The following is a 25,321-nucleotide window of genomic DNA, read 5'->3' as shown; positions in this document are numbered from 1 at the left end:
AAGTAACTTGTGTAAACAAACAAACTTGTCCATCCGAAAATGATTCTTTCATTCTATAGGAAAGCATAAGTCATTCATTAATCACTAGAAGATTTTTAAAATATGGAATATTGCCAAATTGGGAAACAATAAGCAGCAGCACCTTAAGTCGTGCGACTACAGTCCCCATCCCCGCTCATGCAAGCTTTGCTAAATGTGGAATTTTGCGAAACCGAAATTGAATTTTATCTTACTCAATTTCAATTAACTACTTGCTGTTATGTAGTACAAATGAAAACGACTCAGAAAATCATAACTCTTTCATAATTTTCAAAAGAGACTCAGTCAATGTAAAAAACCACCAATTTGTTGACTAAGAAACTTTTCTCAAATTGCGTCATTCAAAAACACCTCAGAAAGCTGTCGACATTAAAGTCTTGAAGATTACACAAGCTTCATTTATTTACAGTAGCCTACATGTTTGTCTTTGGCTGTCCTTTGTCTACTTAAAAACAACTTTCAATACCTTTTTGTTTTGAACAAAGAGTTTTTTTGTTTACAAACTCCACTCCGAGCACTTTGCCACCAACGCAGTGTTACGTAACAATTCCAAATGGCGCAAGCGCGCCACCACACGGTTTATCTAAATGAACGTACAACAGAGATTTATCAACCTGCGCGGTTTTTTTCTTTATAATTTTTAGCAGTATTGCTTTGTCGTCATGACGGCTCATTGGGCGGACCAGAGATGGAATTCTGAATAGATGCCAAGTATCACCAGACTCCATTCGTTCATCCCGGATGCCGGCAACCGTCTCATCGGCCTAACGCTACCAAGACAGGCGTGGATGCGCCTCAACCGTCTCCGTACGGGCGTTGGACTTTTCCGCTCAACCATGCACCAATGGAAAATAGCCTCCTCCTGTGAATGTGGTGCCGAGGAACAGACCGCACACCACATCATCAATGACTGTACCATCTTCAAGCCACCTAACGGAGTGGAAGGTCTGCACGTCATGGATGATGAAATTAAAGGATGGCTGCTCTCTAATAGCCTTCCAGTGCAGTCCGGCACCATCGTGAATCTGGAAGGTGGTAAAATAATAGACCCTCGGCTTCAGAGGCTCACATGACGACGACGACGTCATGACGTGGTACACCATCACAAATTGGGGTTTTGCTCCGAAATAAAATGTTTGTTTGTATTTTATTTTTTTTTTATTTAAAACTTGCAAAATTACATTTGCAACCGTTGAATCAATGTAAAAATCAAAAATCCTGGTTTATGTAAAAATACGAATAGAAATCACAAGATTTAAAGAAGTGCAAAAGCAAAATAGATTACGGTAAAAATTTAAGAAGCCGATGCTAATGCATGCATGTGACACCCCAGACAACAGTTCAACGTCTTCAGACGATGAATCAATACAAAAATGGTAAATTTTGCTGTCAGGGACACGGTCACGCTTAATTTAGCGCCAATATACCATGACACGAGTTTTGCATTCTTCCGACCAGCCAAGCAGGGAAAGCGAGACACGTTCACATTTTGATCACGTTACTTTGTTCATTCCGAGTGAATAAATTCTAATTGTTGTCAATGGGACTCCTTTTGCTCCTTTCCAACGGCTTTGGTCATCACTTCAACCTGTGGGAATAAACTATGCGTTTACCACTACACAAAAGTTTCCGGTGTGTTCAGGATAACACCAAGTTTCAGCCAACATGATGTTATAAGGTTTTTCATATAATATAATCGAACAAGAAAATTTAAACGAATTTTAGGTAGCCTACCTTGCCGGGATCAATAATCAGGGGTGTGTATATTTAAACTGTTAACACGAACAGAAGCACGTAACAATACATTTTTATACATAAAAAATCAACGTAAAGAAAAGTATTATATCTTGTATAAAATTTATGCTCAAAATAAAAGTAGTTGGTTCTGCAAATCTGTTTTTTCTAAATCCAGCTGTTTCTAAATTGATGTTTTCACAAATGGTTTGTCAGATGTCGCTGTACTTGACTTTAACCTCTGAGTGATCGGAAATTTTTGGCCTTCAATTTACAATAGGCCAGTTTTTATGCTTTCAGATTTTTTCTCATGTCTGTAAAGGCCATTTGAGTATTGCTGCAATGTTAAGTTAAATCGCTGTGTAGTCTGTTGTAGCATAGCATGTCGCATGATATCTTGCAATATGCGGCCTACTTTTTAAATAAAAATGAAGCAAGTTTGGAGCCAAGTAGCCATAGTTGGAGTTACAATGATTTGGTAAAGTGCCTCAAAAACAATGTGCAGAAAGCAGAAGATGTGCCAAACAGTATAACGAGACCAAAAATGGTAGTAATTACTTTATTTTTGAATAAAGCAATAAAACTGCAAGTAAGTGCACCCGATATGCTACGACATAAGGTTTACATAACCTTACAATGATGTCATAAAAATGATGCAAACCGTAATACAAATCTTGTTTGTGAATTTGCTTATTTAGAAAAACAAATATTCAAAACTTATTTACCACCAAATTTAGAAATGTTCTTGCGTGTTTTTGCTCCTTAGATTTTCCGGTGTCGCAAGACTTTGTGTTTGCAGATGTATAGTGTAGCTGTAGGAGTAAACCGGTTAAAACTAAATTAAACGAGTTGTGGCTAACCAGTTACAGAAGGCAATAATAAACCATGACGTTATCGCTTTTGCCATTGCCCCATGCTCAGCCTGCATGCTAACATTCACTGAAGCCCTATTTGTTCATTTGTCGTCTGCAACAGCAAACAACAATTGACGTATATTTATCCGGAATTGAGAAAAGCTTTCTTTGTGTTTGATCTTTCAGCTTAAATTCCCCAGCTTGCTGAGTAGGTACCGCCACACTGCGTTTCCAAAGGTATCTTCTGTGCACACTGCACAGACTGTTTGTTCAAGAAATACTTTCAAACATCTCGTGATATCTTTCTAACCAATAAGACAGAAGACGCACAGATTCTAAAATTTCTCTTGAGTTATGTTTCCAGAAGAACCAACGTTCATCGAACAAGCCAGCTTCAAAAGATATAGTATATGAATCCTGAAAAGTTTGGGTGTTCATCAGGACAATGATCGTTTCTAGCACTAGTTGCAACGTTCATCTGATGAAATATTCCTTCAACATGAAGAATGTCGACATGGCATCATACAATTTCCTTTGTGGTTTTCTACTTCCAGAATCTTTTTTCTGACAATATTTAACGATTAAATAAAAACAAACTGAACAGAACCGATGAAGTAAGATTTTACCAAAAAGCAGGCTAAACGATTTCTACTTCAGAGCAAGCAAGTCGAGAATATCTCGGTTTCGAAACCTAAAAGTTTACTTTGGTTTAAGTAAACAGAAAGAATGATCACGCCATTACAAATGGCATGATCTTGAAGCCACTGAGCACGTCGATTTAAACCAATAACTTTAACAATGAACACACTTTAACCACGCGTCTGACAAAAGTGGTGATGCATCTTGAAACGATTGCCAGGGTTGCCAGACTAATATGATCGCGTATAAATTTTTACTTGCAGATTTTTTTGACAGCGGCAACATCTTATTCAATTTTACGCATATATACATTTGTTTGTAGCGGGATGGTATATGCCTAACTCATCTTGACTGGGTTTATAAAACCTCTAAGTTGATTTTATGAATTGCTTTTAATAAATGTGCACAATCACAACGACAATTAACTCTTATATGCCAGTTTGCATCGTCTTTCAGTCACAACTCAGACATCAACTCAATTATACATTGTCAAATATTTGATTGAAAAAGTAAATCACAACGAAGTAAACATAGATTGCAAGCACATATCCATATTAACTTAAACCATATTAACTTTAATTAATTAACTTGATTTATTGCATTAACGAAATAAAGTTGAAATCATGTTGAACAGAAAATCATTTTGGCAAGGAAAGAGATTACTATTTATCTGGCATCACTGCAAAACATCCAGGGGATTCACCAAGAAAAAGCACCAGTAAAGTAAAGTAATGAAATCTACATGACTCATCTCACCTGATATGTGTTAAACGTGCTGATCTTTTTCATTCGGTAAGAGAGCACTTGTAGGCAGTAGACAAATCTAAGTGAGGTAGCTGGCTGAGAAAGTATTTTTAAGTGCAATATAATCTGTTTCATCTTAACAGTTGCTTCTGAAAAAATTTGTTGTATAAACAGACTGCAGTATAGTTCGCAAATGTTATTTTGTATTTAGATTGAATAAGAATTTCTTTGTTTCAGTTAAACATTTTTTTTATATAGGTCTGGTTTTTAAACAGATTATGATATATTCTGAAATGCGGCAATGAATATTATGCAGTTGCATCACTATAAAGAAAATTTACTTTCAAATGACTTGAACAGTATTCTTGATAAGTTTTATCGTTTGTTTTTATGTATTTACGCTTTCCGGTTACTTGTATTTTTACAGACTCCAAAGAAGCCGCCATAAATGTAGCAAAAGCTTTATCAATACATTGTGCCAAGATTGTTTAATTATTTAACATTTAGCCTTATTTTGAACAAAAAATAATGAGGCTTGAGATTATATACATAATCGTATTGGCGATTGCCTACTGCTTTGAGACAGTTGGATCATCGCAAAGGTGGGATTTTCAATGCTTTATTCCAATTACCTTAGCACAAGTGCCAACTTGTGAAATCAAACTAAATTGCAGTTCTAATAATACTGTATGAGTAAAAACATGAACCATTGAACTGTCGATTAGTAAAAACTCTTTGTCAACACAATAAGCAAGTTAGTTCTTGTTATATTGATTCAATGTAAAAAGAACTGATTTTCTGACTACATAAGTCAAGATGATATTCACCCGAATACAATATCACTTTTTATGTGATGAGCATTTCGTGTTCTTTCGAATACCACAAAAACATGTTTTACTTGGCATTCGTTTATTTATGATGTACGTTAAATATCAGTCGTAATAATGTGATTGGGAGATCACAGTGATATCAAATTGTGACTAGAAGAGTCTGTGACTTAATATTTAGGCTATTGTATCCCAGGCAGTCAACATCTGCAAACGAAGAATCAATGTAAAAATGACGGATTTCGCTGTGTGGGATTTTACTTAACTTGGTCGCCACTGTCGAAACACTTACTTAAAGTAAACAGATAACTTTCTCATCTTGTCTGCAGCAACGACAATGGAATGGATTATGATTTCTTTGCAAGTAAAGGATTTGAAAAGATCGTTCGATCGATTGTCCTGGTAAGTGAAGTCATAATGACGTTTAATGGGTGTCTTGATGTATTCACTGTATTTCAAAATGCTTCAAAAAATGAGTTTGCTTTCATAAAAGTACTACATCATCCGCATTTGATCATAATCGGTGCGGATTTGTTTAGATGAAAAGTTTTATGTGTCAGCTGAAAAGCGTCTAATTGTGAAAAATTTCTCCATAAAAACTGATTGTTTTTTTAGGAAACGGAAAATGCTGATGTTAGCTGCAAGGTGGAGCACGGATCGGGATCCTATTACAGCTACATTGGTAGCTGCGATAATTGTAGCAAATACTGTTCTGGTCCAAAAGCTTATGAAAAAGATGTATGTTTAAGAGATTGTTTGATATTCATGATGGACCTAAAGATGAAGCAACAAAACGAGGAACATGAAAGAGAATTGAAGGTAAAAATATTTGCATAATACATTAGTCCCCGCTTATAAGCCCACCGGCTTATTAAGTCCAATTTGGTCCGGTCCGGAATTATTGAATGTATAGGAGTGACAGAGAATCGTCTCCCGCTTAATAGGCCTACCAGGTTAATAAGCCTAAAATCGTCCTGTTCCGAAATGGGCTTAATAAGCGGGGACTGTGTTTTTAACAAGATTAGGCGGACTTTTAGAGCAATAAATCTCTGTTTAGTCTGGCCAAGTTTGCAAAATGGTGATGTCCCAAGAAATGCTCAATTGTGTGTTGTCTATTTTTAGCAATTGAACAACTTTGCACTTACGGTTCTAAGTCGCATTTGAAACCCTTTAATTTTATATAGGATTAAGAATTCAAACTATTTATCACAAACCAGAAAACGTTACTGTAATAACCAAATAAACTTAGCCAGGTTTGGGAACTTAAATATTTTATTGTTAAAGCTTTCGCCACCGTAAAAACGTCTTTATCAATATCTCATTGTAATAGAATCGTTAGTGTTTTGACAATTCCAATTGGAAATTTATAGTCCCTGCCTGCAGTTGTTCACGCAAATCCCTCCAGTCAAACATGATGAACTCAGTGATCTATTTGCCACGTGCACAGTTAAATGTGTTGAGAAGTTGCTGGTTTTTTAAATTAATGACTAATATTAATATTGCTCTATCAGCTCAAAAAAATTAGCAGAAGCAATTATTGCATTTAACCTAAAATATTTTGAAGTTTGTTTTATCTTTTTATGTTTTTAATATAAAACTGGCTTTGTGTGCATTTTAACAAATTTTTGTTAAAGATTTTAATAATTAAGTTTTCTTGTCTTGACGCTTGGTATTTAAGCTTGAGATTATTTTTCATGCAGAATTTAACCTCACAACTGGAAGCTCAAGATATCAAAATTGAGCAACAGAACGAGCAACATGAAAAAGAAGTGAAGGTGAAAGCTTTTTTCATTATTTGTTAAGATTAGCTTCAGTTCAAGAGTGACAAGTATAAGTCTAGTCTGGCTATATTTGCATAATGGTGATGACACAAGAAATGGTCAATTGTTTATTATCTCTTATTTTTAGCAACTGTACAACGTTGCGCCAACGTGTTATTGTCGAATATGAAACTCTTCTGTTTTATATAGGATTAAGAGTTCAAACTTACATCACAAGCTTAAAAACTTTTGTGTAACAAGAAAATAAAATCAGCAAGGAACTAGTCACAGAAACTTGTACATTTATTGATAACACTTTAGCCACCGCTTTTGCTTTCAGTATCTTATTCAAGTAGAATCGTTAGTGTTTTGACAATCCAACTAGAACTTTAAAGTCCTTGCAGTTATTCACGCATGGCCAATACCTCCAGTCAAAAATGATGTAAACTCAGTGACATATTTGTGATATGTTTTAATGAAACCTTTTGCTTTGTGTGCATTTTAACAAATTTTGCTTAAAAAATTTAATGATTGAATTTTCTCGTGTTGACGCTTGGTATTTAACCTTGCAATTATTTGACAACAAACAGCAAGTTACATCACAATTGGAGGCTCAAGATTTCAAGATCATCATCATCATCATCATCGGTGCAGTTATCCTGCTTGTTTTCGTTGTGGCTGTGGTTGGGTTTTGCTATCACAAGTTCTACGTGCTGCCAAGGTGAGATAACGTAACGACTTGTTTACGTTCTTTAAGCAAAAACAAATATATTTTTAACTTTCACTAAACCCAACGTGAATTCTGTTATATACTTTTGTTTACTCGTACTCGTACTGCGGCTTTGATTAAATAATTGACAAAGACGTAGACAGGGGAAAAATTATTGAGAGAGATTGTTAAAAATACATGTCATGTTTATTGTGTTCGAAGCAAACAAAATCTTCTTGTTGTGCTCATCATATTATTGCTCATTATATTCGTATTCATTCGGTCTTGCAATGTTTATCCAAACTTATAATCTCTTGACTTAATTTTTTTATTTGAGCTTGTGAGGTTGAAGACCTGTCCTTCTCCCACTACAGGTTGGCAATGTTCCTCGGACTCCGATGAACGATTATTAGAGAGCACTCATTTTTAAAGAGATTATTGAAATATGTCATTTTATCAATGTTGTTTGTTGCAGATCAAAACCCCGCCGCTCCGGTCACGGCCACCCAGTCAGTGACCTCATGTTCCCAACTCAACCATCTGAAGCAGGCGCACAAGATAATAGATCCGATGACGGTTACGACACAACGCCTGCTTCTTATGCTACTATTCCGAGGATCAGCAGAAGGGAAGTTCTTCCTCAATTGCCCTGCAATCCATTTCAAAGCTGCTGTCTCTGAACCAAAGTTTACACATGAATCCTGCTCCTTGTTAAAACAGAAGGATTGAAATTGGAGTAACAATACTCAAACACCAACAGGACGAAACAGTGATTGGACATTGATACGGTGCAGCGTCCATGAGGAATTTTCAAAAATTAAAGTATTGTTTTATTTCTCGCTGCAAATAGTTTGTGCTCGTTTATGTACTTTTACCTAATTGCAAAATAGTACTAGCCCACAAAGAAAAATAAGCCAAATCTAACAAGGAGGCTAAATGTTGCATCGGTTTCTTTGTTTTTTTTTGTGAATAACAAAAAACGTATTAGCACTAAGCAAGGGCATTAATGTGATCAACTGGTCATGTCATAAACACAGATACACCAACTGAAAATGGACAGTCATTATCATATGCTCCTCTGAAGCAGTTATGTGATGTTCATAATAAACGAGGACATTATTAATTTTTCTAAAGTCTTTTCAAAGTAAAAAAATCATGATATAAGAAACAAAAATATGCAGTTGGTTTATCCGTCATTGTTGTTTGTTTAGAACCAAACATGGCTATTCAACGTTTGAGTTTGCTTCATTTATTTTCCCGCTTGCTGAATATTTGTTAAACTTTATCTGTATTCGTGTTCGTTCATGTAACAATTATTCTTCACCTAGTCCTTACAATCACTTTCCAGATAAAATATCATGCGTTTCAACATTGATACAACGTCTTCCAGACGTTACATCAATGTAAAGAAGATGACCAAGTTGGCTGCCTGGGTTGGTGCTTATGAGTTTACAAGAGGTACCCTCTAAAGATCCATAGCATCATATCCCAGAGCATTGAGGTTAGAAACAAATTTTATCGCATTTGGATTACCGAAAGTTTTTTTTTTTTTTTTTTACATGGCTCTGGATGTGAAGAGTTTTATTTCACACTTGATATGTTGTAAATACAAACTAAATGCAAAAATAAAACAAAAATAGTAACGAAATTATTTCTTCTATTTACTCTGGAGTAACCAAAGCCATGCTTGTAAAGATTTTTCAATGCATCCGGTTACGATTTTTTTGAGAAGTGCGATTGTAGCTATTATGTGACGTTTGTAATAGGTTACCATTATCCTGTGTATGGAACATAGCCATGCAACAAACGGTCCGTGAGTATGTGAACGACCCGTAGTGCCGATTTATGTCGCCCATGTTTACGGCTTAAAAAGACAATAAATCAATCTATTGATTCAAATGTAATTGTAAAAATGTTGTTTTTTAAGTGCATGTTGCTATTTCTGGTGTCTTATAACTATAGTACACACTGTTGTTAAAACCCTTGCAATTGTCACTGGCTCTTTAGAGAGCCCAAACTCTCGACAAATTGATGATTTTAACAATCAGTGAAACTCTGTTGTTTTTTCTTTTTCCTTCAAGAATTTGAAGTAAAAAGGTCACAAACGGTACGCTAAACGAGAAATGTGTGTGACAGTTAAAGGGTTTAAATTTCGTCTATCTTACTTGCGTAGTATTATTAAAACCTGATTACGTCGTTCAAGGTATTTAGTTTTGAAAAGAAGGCTTTCTTCTTCATAACGACAAAGTCAGAGTTTGCATAGTTTGACAAACAACTGAAAAAAATCACAAACAAAATTGTGAAAAATATGACGCCATTTCAACCTAGATGCATTTCTTGCAATTGCAGTTGCAGTAGGTAAGTTAAGCACCAACTGCTCCCTTCCTAAAATACCAACAATAAAAATGCTGAATATTCAATACAGTATATTGTATAAACATGTCAAAGCAACACGCTTTAGATATTTTCAAATTACATAACCATCTTTCAACGTTTCATTCATCCATTTAAACTTCTTGCTGAGAATATTTCAAAGGCTTACAAGAAAAATAACTTTCCCGCCTTTGACACAATCTATGTGTGTCATGAAGTCAATCTAGAAAAGTTTGAAAAATTTAAAAAAAAAGTATTTTCGTTGTCCTACTAACACACAAAGCCAAATGGAAACGTAATGCAAAAGTTTTATAGCCAGATTGAGATAAACAACTTCACTAGATTCATTAAACTGTTGCTAGTGGACAAACTTTGAAATGCTTAATTGTTTATGGGCAGTGGGCACTTTTTACTTTCCCACCAAATCCTGCAGTAAACTAGCATTTTCTTCATCTCAACCCTTAACAGCTTCTTCTCAGTGGATGAAATAAGTTTCCGTTTGAGAGCAGTTTCCCAGATTAACCGATTATAAACATTTTTTTAACATTAACCAAGTCTTGTTTCAAGATAATTACCTTGCAGCATGATTACTTAGAATACCAACAGGCTATAATAGGTTCCGCAGGAAGAGCTAAACAAACATATTAGCAAAGTGTTATTTTAAGTAAACTGTGGAATTGACTCTTTTTTAGGTTTCGCAATTTGCCTAACACATCACATACAAGGTTTATCACATTACAAACAAAGTGTTCGAAACCCTTCGGTTGTTTTAGTATAAAGATTGTAAGGATTACTGTACAATATCAAATAACAACTACAGAAGTTTCAACACTACTTGGAAGAATCACTTTTTTAGGTGTTTCAGTAGTTGGGTTTGATTTGCGACGAAATTTTGTTGAACAGACTTAATAATGTTGCATATTATTTGCTAAACGCTGCTGTGAACTATAATTTCTAAAACAATGTTTCGTGAGAGAAACCGAAACGATTTTATCAATACAACGATATTTGCAAAGAGTTGTGGCAAAATAGTTCTTGAAAATGTTGCCTAAGCCTCTAAAATCGAACCGTTATTGCATTGATTGAACGTCTTCAAAATGTTAAATCAGTGCAAAAAAAGTTTTTGTATTGGCTTGCTCTTGCTGTTTGTTCTCGCTCAACGGTTGGTGGCTGAAGATCTCATGATTCATCAAGTCTGTGACGTCAAAGTGGCGTCACATGGAAAATCAAATACAAGGATTGGAGAATTGCGAAACTTCTGTTTCAAGGGTAAAATTTAAAAGGTTATTCAACAAAGTTTTTATCAATTGGGTACCAGGTAAATCACCAAGTCAACATGTAGTTTCGGGAGAGAGTTTGCTTTCTTGTACCAAAAACAGGTAACACAACAATAACTGTTCGTAAATATGTAAAATATTGTAATGCTCAACTCTGTTGTATTGTTGTGTCTTGCCTGTCTTTGATATAAGTCAAAATGTCCCAACAAAATTGAGTTGGATTTTGTCGCATAAAACAAGATTGCGTGCATCAAATGACTTTCACGAAAACATATTATGTAACGTGAGTCGACTGACATTTGTTCAGAAAAATGTTAATTGCAATTATACAAAAAGGTTGTAAGCTTCGTTACGAAAGAATATCTTATTTTCCTTTGTAGCTAACGTATTTTACTTTTATGACAAAACGCAAATAACACTTGAAACTATCTGTAACTGTTTGTAAAATCTATTTTCTCCTGACGTTAGATATAATGCCATGGTGGCGCGCTTGGATCAGTTGTTCTGTCACGTAACACCGACGGCCGACGCATGCATGAACCGAAATGGAACCACAGAGATAGTAACTCGAGAGCCTACACCTTGTTCAATGTTCATATGCTGATGAGTATAATGTCTGTATTGTTATCAAATAACTGTTTATTTATAACTGTCTGTTATTAAATAACCGTTTGTTTTTTCTTATTTGATTGTTATTGTTGTGAAAAAAATATTGCTTTCCAATAATATTTGCTGCAGCAAGTGCCGTTGCTTCAAAATTGTCGCCACCGTATTAAACTTTGAGGAGATCTGTTTTTAGCATCCCCATGTTAGCAATAGTTTGCTAGAGACTTTAGAGTCGTGTGAAAAGTTGTATATGGAGAGAATGAGGCAAGTTGAACCAGCGGGTAACTTGAACCAATGCTCTCCAATGCAAACTAAGAAATATTTAGTAGTCTTTGAACCACCCAACGTTTACCTCATAAATATCAGAGAAACGTGGCAAGATAGAAGTTTGAGGTGTCAGCAGCAACGGCGGGAGGGGTGAAAATGTGTTGTGTAGTTTGAAAAGTGAAATGTTGAAATGCATCGTGTAACTAAAATGTTTACCTAAGTGCAATGTCATTCCTCAATGTCAAACTAGCAACAGCAAACAATACGAAATGACGACACGGGTGACGAAAAGATAAATGACGACACAGTTTTATGACGGCAAACAACAAAAATGATGCAACTTATGAGCAACTGTTTGTGGACTACGCAATCAACTCACCAGGGAAGTTCAGAAGTCCATAACTAAGCTCAGTTCAAGGACAGTCGTTTCTATCGTTACTTGCAAAACCATGCCTATCTAAAGGAAGCGAATAAAACTAAAACCATTCGTCGGAGTTGACGGTCCAACATGGTCGTTTTTAAAATGGTAAATTTGAAGCCACACTCAACGTGGCAAGTTAGAAGTTTAACGTTTCAGCAGCAAAGGCGGGAGGGGTGAAAGTGTGTTGTGTGGTGTGAAAAATGAAATATTGACATAGGAAGATAAATGCTTATCATAGCCATTGTGTTGGGACAATTTGTTGTGACTTTGAAACAAGAGAAAGAAGATGGCGTTATCTGTGATACCCAAAGTTATTTACAGTGTTTGCCTGACTAGTTTAGTGATGAGTTGGTAGATTGTCTAGCACTTGCTACTGGGTCAAGTTGAACTACAAGCTGTGAGGCAAGTTGAACCATGGCTCAACATACCTAACTAAACGTTTAGCAGCATGACAGTGATTTTTGCTTAGTCAAAGTTTAAGGTTATGTTACAATGCAACATTGCAATAATAGTTCAACAGAAAACGCTTAAAAATTAGGTAAAAACAACTAATCAAGAAAATATACATAAAGAAGTCATGGAAGCTGTTGCTTTACCTGTTTAAAACGGATAATCATTGAGATCAGCTTCCCAATCCTTCAAAGTTGGTTGAAACGCACTGAAACGCCTACAACACATTTCCCTTTTTCTTCATAACAATAGTTGTACAAGCAATTGATAGTTGTTGTACAATTTGCAACAATAGTTGTACAAGCTCTATTTAACTCGTTTTCAAAGGCATGGTTCAACTTACCCTAGGTAGTTGTTCAACTTACCCCACTGACGACCGGGTAAGTTGAACAAAAAAAAAACATAAATATGTTTTCAAATTCTCAAAAGATGTTACATCAACTCAAAGGCTTAGCCACATAACAAGATAGCACACAGTAGAATGCCCGAAAGTTTACAGTTAATAGCAGTTGTATTCCACGAATTATGACAAATGATGTGAAATCTGGTTCAACTTACCTCATCCTCCCCACCACTTTGTTCATGAACACGAAATCAACTGCTCCCATGTTATCGTAAGTTCACTTTTACTACCACACCAAGTAATGGTAGATGCGCTTCCTGGCTTGACGTTTTCCTAAAACACAATCTTACCGACTCCCTTTTATAGATCACACTTCACAGTGAGCACTAATGAGACCATACACCCCCAATTGTTAATTCCTTGTTCAGAAATCTAATTTTCACCCAGGACTAAACAATTTGGCAGATTTAATTCTAATAAAACATGGCAAACTATGATATAACACAATGTGAAAAACTCACGTTGCTTTGTTCCTATAAAATTCAATTAATGGCCAATTAATGATCTCGAATTTACGAATCAGATCTAACAAGTTACTTGAGAAATGTTTAAGAATTATTTTTGTTGCGTAGTGTTACTAAAATGGTTGCCAAAGTGCAATGTCATTCCTCAATGTCAAACTAACAACAGCAAACAAAACGAATGACGACACAGGTGACGAAAAGATAAATGACGACACAGTTTTATGACGGCAAACAACAGAAATGATGCAGCATAATTATAAGCAACTGGTTGTGGATTACGCAATAAACTCTGCAAACACTATCACGGCAGAATAAAACTCGCCAGGGAAGTTTAGAAGTTTTATAACTAGTTCAAGAACAGTTCAATTCAGTTCGGTTGTTTTTATTTCTGACCATCACAGCAAAAACAATGCACGTCAACATTGCAAAGGTCGAGAAAAAGGTAGAAGCGACAAAACGCAAACGTTAAAACGTGCTTGTGACCGAAGTAAGTTATTAAGTTAAAAGAATTTGGCACGATCGCAACACCTTCACTCTTTTCTGTCGTTGTTTGCAAAGCCATGCCTATCCAATGGAATAAAAACAACACCATTCGTCAGAGTTTACGGTCCGACGTGGTAGTTTTTAAAATAGTAAATTTGAAGCTACACTCAAACTCAAACAGTTTGATATAATCTAGCCTACAGTAGAGTTTCACGTAAGTTGTATTTACTAAACAAAATTAGGAAGGTATTAAACAACCACAAAAACGCTATTTTTCAAATTACTTGACGACCTCAGTTGCAAAGATGCAGATGCTCTGTGAAGCAGAGCTTTAGTTTAATTTAACAAAATAGAAATATTTCAAAAAGCATTGACCGCGTGGCAAACATTCCCAGGGTATGACTCAGTTGTGACCCTAACAGGGTATTTCAAAAACTTCCCCAACTTATCTTTGCTGCACAATGTAACTGAAATGAATGTCTTGTGCAATCCTAGACAACAAAACTGGTCTTTTTTACATTGATTCAACGTTTGCATGAGTTGAATCAATGTAAAAAGGACTGTTTTTGCTATATGAGGTGTCCTTTCTCAATACAAACAAGCCAATCAGCGCTAAATAGAAATGATGTAACCCTTAATCAACAGAGAAATGTCATTTTGTGTATACAAGGCAGCATGGCATTGTCAGAGGAAGAGCAGAATTTCTTTGTTTCATAAGTTCCTAACAAGTCCCAGAACGTTCTTTTCTGGCGGCATTGCTTTCCAAAGAAAGAAGGCATTGTTTGCGACCGAAGATAATAAAAGCCACACTAATCATCACAATTGACAGTCAAATGTGGTCGTTTATAATAAATAAATTAAAGTCTACTCTGATCGCTCTATATATTTGTAAACGCTACATAGCTTTTGGGATACTTTGTATTAACAAACCTTGGAGAGAAACTTTGGGGAGGGCTTAGCAACCATAAAAAAAGAAAGAGCATTTCGGCTTCTGCCATTTACGAACATGAGTTGTAAAAGAAACAGACACTTAGCCAAGAGTTTTTGTTCAGTTCAACTTATTTTAATTCGGACATAGAGAAAACAATTTTTGCCAAACATAGCAGAGGTTAAGAAGAAGGTAGAAGCGGCACAAAGTACAGGTTTAGAGGTACTTGAGTCCAAGGAAATATATATTATAAGTAAAAAGCTTTGGTTCAATCACAACAACTTAAAAAAAAAGGAAGAAAGGGAGAAGTGAAGTGATGTTATGAAAACTTACATGAATAAAATAAAACTTACTCAACTGCCATAATCAGCCATGTTGCGTTATCAATTTGAATAAGCTAAACTGAAGAAGAACAGCACTTGAAAGGGCACCGGTTCGAAAACGTTCAAGAGCATGTGGCTGTGTCTTTGGCAAAATACTTAGAGACATGCCTGAAAGTGGACAAGAAGATTGGCTTCTTTGCCCTTCTGCCCACTTTATCTAAATCTTCAGCACCGGGTGAAAGCCTGGATCCGACAAAAAAACGGAGTGATGTTTCCGATTGTTATCTGTGAATTATTCCATCCAATAGTAGCCGCTGAATGGAGAGCAGTTTATAAAATGCCTTGCTTCAGCGCACACCTCGAGAGCCGAGCCAGTGTCGTTTGATCTGGAGTCGTAATTGAGCAAGCACTAATGGATGTTTTTAGGTGACAACTTACTTAAAAAATCTGTGTAAAGTTGAAAATGTTTTTGTAAAGTAGGAATAATATTTAAAGTTAAATGTACTGTTGCTTCAAACAAGTAATTTGCGTTGGTTTTGTGAAGTGATATTATCACTATCACAATATAAAATATATATATATCATAATATGTTTTATGATATAAAAGATGTAACCTTTAAGCAAATTGATGTCTGAAGCAAGTTATAACAAATAGAAATGTTTCAAAAACCATTGACCGCATGGCGAACATTCCCAGGGTATGACTCAGATCTGACCCCAACAGGGTATTTCAAAAACTTCCCCAACTTATCTTTGCTGCACAGTGCAACTGAAATGAATGCCTTGTGCAATCCTAGTGAGAACAAACTGGTCTTTTTTACATTGATTCAACGTTTGCATGCGTTGAATCAATGTAAAAAAGACTACTTTTACCATAATTATGAGATGTCCTTTCTCAAAAACAAGCAATCAGCATTAAATAGAAATGATGTAATCTTTTATTGACAGAGAAATGTCATTTTGTGTGAACAAAGCATCGTGAAATTGTCAGAGGAAACAAAGCATTTCTTTCTAAGTCTCAGAACGCTCTTTTCCGGCGACATTGTTTGCCAACGAAAGAAGGCATTGTTTGCGAAAAGGAGAATAAAACCGACACCAATTATATCAAAATTAACAGTCAGGTGTAGTCGTTTATAAAATGGTAAATTGAAGTTTAACCTCAACCGCTTTGTATATTGATAAACGCTGCATAGATTTTGGCATAATTTGCAGTAACAAAAAGAACCTTGGAAAGGTCTTAGCAACCATAGAACAATCACTTTGAACATTTAAGTTTCTGCCATTTATGAACCTGAGTTGTGAAAGGAAACAGATAGGCCTACTTTGCTGAAAGTTTTTGTTCAGTTCAACTTGTTTTAATTCTGACATACAGAAAACAAGTTTTGCCAAACACAACAGAGGTTAAGAAAGAAGATAGAAGTGGCACAAAGTAAAGGTTCAGAGGTACTTGAGCCAAAAAAATATATAAGTAAAAAGCTTTTTTTCGGTTACAGCAATTTAAAAAAAAATGAAAGCGAAAAAACAAAAGAGCAAGGAAAGGAAAAGTGAAGATGCCATGAAGACTTAAAATTTAGGCAATTGCTGTACAATCAACCGCGCTGCGTTATCAACAATGCGTTATCAGCTAATGGTTGATATAGCTAATATGACATGGACAGTGGCGTACGCAGGATTTTCTGAAGGGGGGGGGGCTATTGAGAGTAGCGTGGCCAGGAGTTTTGAAAGGGGAGGTTTTGACGACCGGCGGGGCGAAGCGCGTCGGCGTTTTCGGTTAAGACGACACCCAGCGGCGGGGGGTCTGGGGGGCCTCCCCCAGAAATTTTTGAAAAATGGCTTTGAATTTGGTGCATTCTGAGAGCATTTTCAACAAAAATGTGGGTATGAATATTCCTGTAAAATGGTGCTGTCAGGTGGCATAGCAAAAGGATAAGATCATGTTTTCTTTGGCAATTTTCGGAAATAAAGCTAAGTCTCTATGTTTTCTTGTTGCTAATTCCTGGCTGAGATGTTTGAATGTTTGGTATTGGCAAAACTCGCTCTTTTAATGCAGTTTTGTTTAAAATTAGGCTAGTTTTTTTAGACTGAAAGCATCATTCCCAAGCATAAAGAGACTGAAAGCATCATTCTCAATATCGTGACGTCACACGCGTGCCAAAGTGGAGTTGTAACCCCCAACCCTCCCCCCCCCTTGGCTACGCCACTGGCCATTGATATCCCAGACGTCTTCATGATATCCCAGTATGGTTTTTGTTTAGACTTTATCCATTTCTCTCTTACTAATCACTACAATAGGCTTATAGAACACTATGCTACATTGGCATACCTGGGGTGGGGTAGGTGGATTGGGCCATGTTTTTCGTATTGGTTTAGTCTATAAAACAACATTGTTACAGTAATTCCTTTGACAGAGCAATGCAAAACATATTAAATGCCTTAATCTACGTCGTTAACTACTAAAACTTTTAAGGGGGGGGGGGGGGGGGCATGGCTTAATGCCCCCCCCCCCCCCTGCGTACGCCACTGGACATGGACCAGTTTCGTACACTAAAACATGATTTGCTTGCTGATTTGTACCAACACTTGTCAAGTCGTTTATAGGTTTAAAGCAGTGGTTCTCAACCGGAGGTCTGCGAAGCAATTTCAGGGGGTCCGTGAAAGTTTCCGAGTTTGCGGTATGATTGATAAATTACGAAATTTAAAAATTGGTTGTGATTTATTTGTATAATACTGTGATTCTCAAACTGTACGTCGCAACGCCCTGGTGCGTCGTTTGACATTTCAAAGGACATCGAACAAAAGTTTGGATTTCTGACTAAAAACAATCATATAAATGAGTTAAATCTTTCAATAAAGTTATGTTGGCTATGTTCAACTTAAATGTTTTGAGACAGCGGATTGTTGATCAATGCTTAACTTAGAAATGCAAACGTTAATCAGCAGTTTATCAACACTCACAGTTTTGCAATGATTGTGATTACAACGAAATATTGATTACAAATGAAAAAGAGAGAAATTCTTTGTAACGGTCGCAATAATTCTAAAAAAATTTTATAAAACTTATAGAAAAGCGTATATCAGAATAGATTTGGTCATTTGGTTAATCAAAGCAAATCATCTCATTAAACAAACAATTTTGGTACTAGTTAAATCCCCCACCAGTATGATTTTTTTCTGAAGAAATCGACAACACTGACATATTCTCGCCTCCTTCCTCAAATGCACTTCACTTCCTTTGAGTGGCATCGCACTGTGGTCTATGCACTACGTTGGGTTTCGCTTTTAGCAGCATGATGGTTGCTTACTGATTGTTGCAGAAGTTGAAAATTACAGTAGAAGTTATAATTTGTCATTATATATGACTAGGGCACTGTGTTCCGAAAGCTAGTGCAACCCTTACTACCACAACGAACCAACAGCATCAGTCTAAAACAGGTCGTCTGCATCTACAGTACATTAAATGTAGACAAATTTTGTGAAGTACAGTAGTTTATTTACCAGCAGCAGGATATTAACTGTACTTAAGAAAATCTGAATAAAGTTGAAAGTGTTTTTGTGAAGTAGAAACCCTTTTTTATTTAAATTAAACATTGCTTCAAACAAATGGCTTCAGTTTTGAGAAAGTGATATCATAAAATTAAGAAGGTTTCAATTCCATACATGATACGTCACAACCACAATATAATTGATGCATTGTTCTGCGTCACTATGGTATCTTTATAGGGTTGAAAACAGGAATTTTATTTTGGAGAGCCTTTAAATAATGCGATGTAAAAATCTTCACTTTCTTTGCCGCTGTCATAGAAAATGTAACAATCTAGGCAAACTGACGTCTGAAGCAACATATAACAAAATAGAAATGTTTCATACTCCACTGACCGCATGGCAAAACATCCTCAAGATTTACTTCAGGTTGTCCAGAAAATTTCTTAACTTAGTTTTGTTTCACAGTGTAAATGAGGCGTATTGCCAAGTTCGACCCTAGTGAGCAAAACTGGCCTTTTTAGTTTACACTGATTCAACGTTTGCGGGCGTTGAATCATTGCAAATAGGACGTCCTTTCTGAGGCTTTCTCAATACAAACAAACAACCGTAGGCAGCTATGAAAACGAAGTACCACTTCGTTGATTGCGAAATTTTCTTTATGTACAGTTGTACACATGGTAGCATGAAATTATCAGAAGCAAAGAACTTTTTTAATAAGTCCCTAACAACTCCCAGAACATTCTTTCCCGATGTGGCTTTCAAGGAGTGACTGCAGTACAAGAGTTACTAGGGTTGGCAGATATAAGTATAATTTTTTTTTGTTTTTATGGCAATAATTAAAATCTCCACTGGTCAGAAAATTACCTTGACAATTCTAAGTATTGATTAATCTTACATGAAAAGGTATGTATTAGTTTAAGAGCAACTACTCGATTAAACTTAGTTATTAACTTTTCGTTTTTGTATCGTTTTCGGAAGCGCTGGGCAGCCTTGGTCATTTCTGATCTGACAGTGACTTCTAGACTGCCGCGCTGCAGCAGCATAGTAACTCCTGGACCGTTACACCGGCGCGTTGTTTGCAAAAGAAATCCATGACCGAGTAAAGAAAATAAAACCGACACCAGTCATAAAAAATTGAAAGTGGAACACGTAATCTAGTGCCCCTTGGATCCGCTACTGGGAAGAAGCAACAAAACGCTAAGAGGTGCTTGCCTCCAAAAATGTATTAAGTGAAAAGCTTTAGTTCGGTGACAACAACTTAAAAAAAAAAAAAAACGGAAAAAAAAAGTGAAACGATATTATGAAAATTTATATCAATAAAGAAACAAAAAATAAGTCTTTCGTAACTATCCCTTTAACATTGCATTCTGGAATCTGACAAATCGTTGGGTAAATCGCTAGCAGGTGTGAACCTTTTCTGAAGAAAGCAAAAACAATTACACATTTCAGCCTCATTCTTCAAACGTACTTTCTTTTTTCAGGTGACGGCGTACTAGAGTTTATTTACCAGCAAAGTATTTACTGTACATATATAATCTTAGTAAAGTCGAAAGTGTTTTTGTGAAGTAAAAATAATCTATTTTATCATATGAACTATTGACTATGACGGTTTCAGTTGTCTACGTTGCTGTCTTGCTGAGCATTACAACATGCTTCGTCACAGTGGTGTCGTCACAAAGGTGAGGAAAGACATTTTGTTTTATTTTGCAAAGTTGGTACAACGAGAGCAGAATGATTCTCAAAAGAAATGCAAATATAATCACAAACTGTCATACATTCTGTAGGACTTCAGTTCTAAACTCACAAAGGTTCCATGACTGTTATAGGTGTTTGATATTGTGACAAAAAATGTATACATCTTAGGAGAGGACATTTTATTTGCAGTAGGTTTTTCTATACTGCATGTCAGTAGTTGAGAATACATAGTTTAGTTATTACCTTTTCAAAACAGAGAATAATTTTATGGCACGTTTCCTTAAAACTTGGCTTATTTTTGTTCTTCATCCTTTTTATTACTCTGACCAATCCAAACCGTTCGACGCAAGAAAGAACACAATGTATATCAGTCTTGAATTTTTTTATAACCCAACCTGGAATCGAACCCAGATCAATCAGTGCCAAACACGATAATCAGTCTTTCACTAAATTGGTTGGAATATCAAGTAGAAAGTATTCTCATTATTTTGGTATAAAGGAGTTTGTGTGATTCGTCGTAGTAAACGTGTTTAACGATTTAAACCGCCAGTGGTGTTAATCATCAACATGTGCGCTTGCATGAATGCATGGGTGTGATATCACAATTGCGTCAGTGTGCAACAAACCCTGACCTGGCATAGAGAAAATTATGTTTGTTCAAGTTGTGATGTGCATATGACGTCACAATAGCGTTTGCAACAAGCACTTAAACTTTGAATCCATAAAACATTTTACGTTTTAATTGTTTTGTAAACATTTCTTATCGAACATGTCACTTGAAGTGAAAATGTAACTTTATAATTTGCAGGAGTAGCAAAGAAATAGATTATGATTTTCTGGGCAGCAAAAGTTTCAAAAAGATAGTACGGTCAATTGTTCAAGTAAGTATCTATTGATATATGAATTTGTGTATTTCTAAACGTAAGTAGGTCAGATTTTACAGATTTAAAAGTTCCAAACCAAAGGTACCTTATAATTATGAACAATTGACAAACGAATATAGTCTATGTTTGTCAATTGTTCATATAAGGTGCCCTTGGTTTAGAACTTTTGAATATGCTTGAATCAATGGGCCACAAACACAACAGTCAAAACAAACGATTTAATACAAATGGCAAATGACAGAGAAGTTTGGAAGACCATGATCGCCAACGTCTGTAGCCTATCAGATCAAGCACATAATCATCATATAGAGTTATAGACTATATACTGACTGTTGACATATTACACACAACAGAGGCGTTCCACATATGGACGCGGTACCTTGTTTTCTACATCTAAGGAATGTATAATAGTTACCAAACGAAATTTTACGTTTTAAATTCAGCTTCAGCCAAATTTGAATAACAAATTAGTTTATAACAAAGTACAGTAGACAGTATCACACTAAATCAGAAAAATCGATTTATTTATAGAGCTTTCGCCACACAAGTGTGGCTTCTTCAGTATAATCTGCAACAAATAATAAACAATGCAATACTATTAAGATTATTATAAAATTTAACGAAAGTATTAAAAGATCTCAAAGTAGGTAATATTAAAGAAATCATAGAAGAAAATCATATATTTTATACGGAACTTTAAGACTGTATGCAAATAAATAAGAAAATAAGATGATTGTAAACATGCAGAAAAAGCAAATTTATTAAAATTTTGAATAAAAAAAACGTTTAACTATAAAACTGGTTTCCACGTTTTGTAGCTTCTATCCTTTGCCTGACTTCTGCCATGGATGACGTAGCCTACACTATTTTTGACCGTGATGATAAGGAATAATAACAAACTGAACTGATAACTAAACTGAACTGAATTCTAAAAATGTTCAAATGCAATGACAATGGCATAGCAACAATAGCTTAAGTGAAAATAAAATGCATTTGAATAATGATAGTGCTAGTGCTAGCTGAAGATGCTATTGCTATAGCGAAATCGATTTTTAATAAATTACACTAAGAGGTTAGATTGTTGTACAAATGCCAGCATTTGGTGAATGCAAAATAGCAGTACCATTTGAATAATGATGTCATAATAAAAATTAAATTTTTGAATTAAAATGAATTAAAAATAAACAAGGGGGTAGTAAAGACAAAAACGTTTTGAAACATTTAATTAAATTAGTGAAAGAAAAGAACACCTAAAAAGAGAAATAGGAAAATAGACAAAACAGAAAGATCTAAACTCTAAAAATTAGTTAGAAAATAAATTATCAGTAAAAAAGTAACAAGATTGTTCATTCCCTAATGTTTATCTTTTAACTCTTTCATTAAATTTTATAATAATCTCAATAGTATTGCATCATTTATTATTTATTGCAGACTATACTGAAGAAGCCACACTTGTGTGGCAAAAGCTCTATTAATTGATTTTTCTGATTTAGTGTGACACTGTCTAGTTTGTTTTAAATATTTTATCACACTAAGCAACACGCATCCTATTGGATCATCAGTTAAATCATAAGAAGATGTGATAAAAAGTTTTATGACGAAGTTTTGTTTTGAAAAATTAATTTATCTTGGATTTCTGTTATTTGTGACTTATCTCGTTTTCAGGAAACGGAAAATGTTGACATTAGCTGTAAGCTGGAGCACGGACTGGGGTCCTATTACAGCTACATTGGCGAGTGTGATAATTGCAGTAATCATTGTGCTGGCCCAAAAGCTGATAAAAACCAAGAATGTGTAAGCAAATGTTTGCCGTTTATAAGGGACGTCAAAAACCAGCGCAAATATGAAGAACTAGAAAGAAGACTGGAGGTGTGCAACTTTCATTATTTGTTCATTGTTGTTAATCTGACTAACTTGACTTTTAGAGATATGAAACAAGTAAGGTTTTGTTTACCGATCAGGGCCGGGTTTAGCTGATGGGGTGCCCGGGGTACTTTTAGAACGGGGGCGCTCCGTGAAAAAAACTCTTTGATTGAAATAATTGAAAAAAAAGAAGCATTTTGCAGAAACTTCAAAGGCTGAAAGAAATAAAAAAAATAACACAAAATCACATTTTTTCCACCTCGGGGGGGCCCTTCAAAAAAGGGGGCCCGGGGCAACTGCACCCTCTGTGCCCCCCCCCCAAATCCGGGCCTGTTATCAAGTATCAAATTAACAATCATTTCGATCTGTTAGAAGTACCACTTGCACAGCTTGAACCAACACTTGTAGTGAACAACATAAATTTTAAGTTGTTTCGTAGTTTGCAATTTTTAATTATCTGATGCATAGGCTTTCAGGTTATTGTGAAAAAAGCTTTTTCATTTTTCACCTTGCTCGATCAGTTGGTCAGTTTAAGATACAAATTTTAATATAATTATGTTTTTATTATTCAATGGTATTTCAGAAATTAAGCGGCCGACTTGAAGCCCAAAACCTTATTATTTACATCATGCTAGGAGGATTTGGTGTCTTTCTTACTGCTTTAACTGTACTTGGAATCTGGTATCACAAGCGCTATGTACAAAAAAGGTAAAACAGGACAAGAGTATAATTAAAGTCTTTCTGAAGGTGTTGCGACCGTGCCAAATTGTTAAAGTTATTATTCTTTTTGTGTCACAAACACGTCTTAACATTCGCGTTTCGTCGCTTCTACTTTTTTTTAAACCTCTGCTATGGTGACATATATTGTTTACGTTAATAACAACAACTCACTTGAACTCATTAATGATTGTTTTTGTCTTCCGCAGGATTAGAGGATACAGTCTCAATGATGCCCAACCTACAAGTGACATCTTGGCAGCGGCCACGCCACTTACAATGGTCGTTCAAGACAATGGGACAATTGATGACGGTTACAATACGAGAGCAACCACACGCCAGAACACCCCGATGCTTGACAGACAGGAGGCATTATAATTCTCCAATACATTAGACGCTTCTTTTTAAATTGCATTTTATGAAATTAATTACTTTTTTATATCTATTTAAGAAAAAAACATTTTTTTGTTTTTTGCTTTTTTTAGTGTGATTTCAATATTTATTTGTCCCCAAATGCTTAGGCTGTTTAGTGTTGTTTTGTTTGTCGTATGAAGTCTTATATCTGGTAATTAAAGATTTATTTGACGGAAAGACAAGAAACCGAATGTTCGTGTGCACGTTCAAGGCATGTCTTTAAGTGATTTGCCAAAAACACAGGCACATGCTCATGAGCGGTGTCGAACCGACGCCTTTTTGAAGTTGAACCATGGCTCCCACAACTCGCCTATGCAGCCGACGTGTTCTTGATTCATCATCATCATCATCATCATGTTCTTTCCTCTCATTGAGGGCTGGAGGCAATAAGGCACCAAGTTTTTTATGTTTTTAATTGCCATTTTGCAGTCAAATCCTGTCCAGTCTTTAATATCATTACTCCAACTTTTCGGTTGTGTATTTTGTTTTCCATTAGTTTTTTTTCTTCTAATAGGCCTAGTTGTCTTTGAATATCATTATCGCGAATCATATGGCCAAAATTTTTAATCGTTTGTAGAATTTTAATGTTGGTGTCTAAACAGTGCATGTACGTTTGTAATATTTACGTTCAGTTGTTGCTTGGTGTGCCCACATAAAACCTCAGTCAAGCAGTACACTTGAGTTAGTCTGCTATAGCTTGTAAACAAACTATGGCGTTCGCAGTCTAATTGGTGGTGGCTATTCGTTGAAAATTTCAAAGTTGATAAATAGATTCATGTTGGTGTAGTCAACGTCAATGACGACAATTAAACGTCCGATGACCGTAATTTATACTTTGAATGCTTTTTTTGTTGCTTGCAACAATTGTGTATGTTATGTATACTTTTTTTCTCACAGAACTTGGAAAAAAAATCCTTAATGAACTGCCTTGGTTTATCAATGTTTTGTGTTGTGGTTCTGGTTG

The 25,321-nt window shown here is 35.5% G+C and overlaps 4 protein-coding genes across 5 annotated transcripts in view; 3 read left to right on the top strand and 1 right to left on the bottom strand.

Annotated features, from left to right (window-relative positions):
• Positions 1–25,321, bottom strand: part of LOC145783065 (baculoviral IAP repeat-containing protein 8-like) — a 145,470-nt gene that overhangs the window by 30,010 nt on the left and 90,139 nt on the right. The window lies entirely within an intron of this gene.
• On the top strand, positions 4,007–11,749 carry LOC145783495 (uncharacterized). The gene is made up of 7 exons (XM_082595383.1): positions 4,007–4,058; positions 4,438–4,612; positions 5,167–5,239; positions 5,453–5,656; positions 6,538–6,612; positions 7,188–7,318; positions 7,782–11,749. Exons 2-7 carry the CDS (start codon positions 4,539–4,541, stop codon positions 7,984–7,986), a joined length of 762 nt encoding a protein of 253 aa, XP_082451509.1. The 5' UTR covers positions 4,007–4,058; positions 4,438–4,538; the 3' UTR covers positions 7,987–11,749.
• On the top strand, positions 17,953–25,291 carry LOC145783075 (uncharacterized). Its single transcript, XM_082594848.1, has 5 exons — positions 17,953–20,463; positions 21,288–21,360; positions 23,029–23,232; positions 23,810–23,934; positions 24,153–25,291. The coding sequence occupies exons 1-5, from the start codon at positions 20,387–20,389 to the stop codon at positions 24,319–24,321; spliced, it is 648 nt and encodes a 215-aa protein (XP_082450974.1). The 5' UTR covers positions 17,953–20,386; the 3' UTR covers positions 24,322–25,291.
• The window catches only part of LOC145783062 (uncharacterized), a 40,211-nt gene continuing 37,672 nt past the window's right edge, over positions 22,783–25,321 (top strand). For both annotated transcript variants that reach the window (XR_014290898.1, XM_082594834.1), the window contains exon 1: positions 22,783–22,792. The gene's annotated coding sequence lies outside the window, so the exon portion shown is untranslated. The remainder of the gene's footprint in view (positions 22,793–25,321) is intronic.

The sequence above is a fragment of the Aplidium turbinatum genome, chromosome 14 (assembly GCF_918807975.1).
Source record: "Aplidium turbinatum chromosome 14, kaAplTurb1.1, whole genome shotgun sequence".
Classification (NCBI taxonomy): domain Eukaryota; kingdom Metazoa; phylum Chordata; class Ascidiacea; order Aplousobranchia; family Polyclinidae; genus Aplidium; species Aplidium turbinatum.
This window is presented reverse-complemented; position numbering and strand designations above follow the sequence as displayed.

Bases quoted from the DNA above. Each gene is read 5' to 3' on its own strand.
- LOC145783495 (XM_082595383.1), top strand. From the start codon at position 4,539: ATGAGGCTTGAGATTATATACATAATCGTATTGGCGATTGCCTACTGC. The intron at 5,240-5,452 runs GTAAGTGAAGTC...TTGTTTTTTTAG, and splicing joins TCGTTCGATCGATTGTCCTG to GAAACGGAAAATGCTGATGT. The intron at 6,613-7,187 runs GTGAAAGCTTTT...GACAACAAACAG, and splicing joins AACATGAAAAAGAAGTGAAG to CAAGTTACATCACAATTGGA.
- LOC145783075 (XM_082594848.1), top strand. From the start codon at position 20,387: ATGACGGTTTCAGTTGTCTACGTTGCTGTCTTGCTGAGCATTACAACA. The intron at 20,464-21,287 runs GTGAGGAAAGAC...TATAATTTGCAG, and splicing joins ACAGTGGTGTCGTCACAAAG to GAGTAGCAAAGAAATAGATT. The intron at 21,361-23,028 runs GTAAGTATCTAT...TCTCGTTTTCAG, and splicing joins TAGTACGGTCAATTGTTCAA to GAAACGGAAAATGTTGACAT.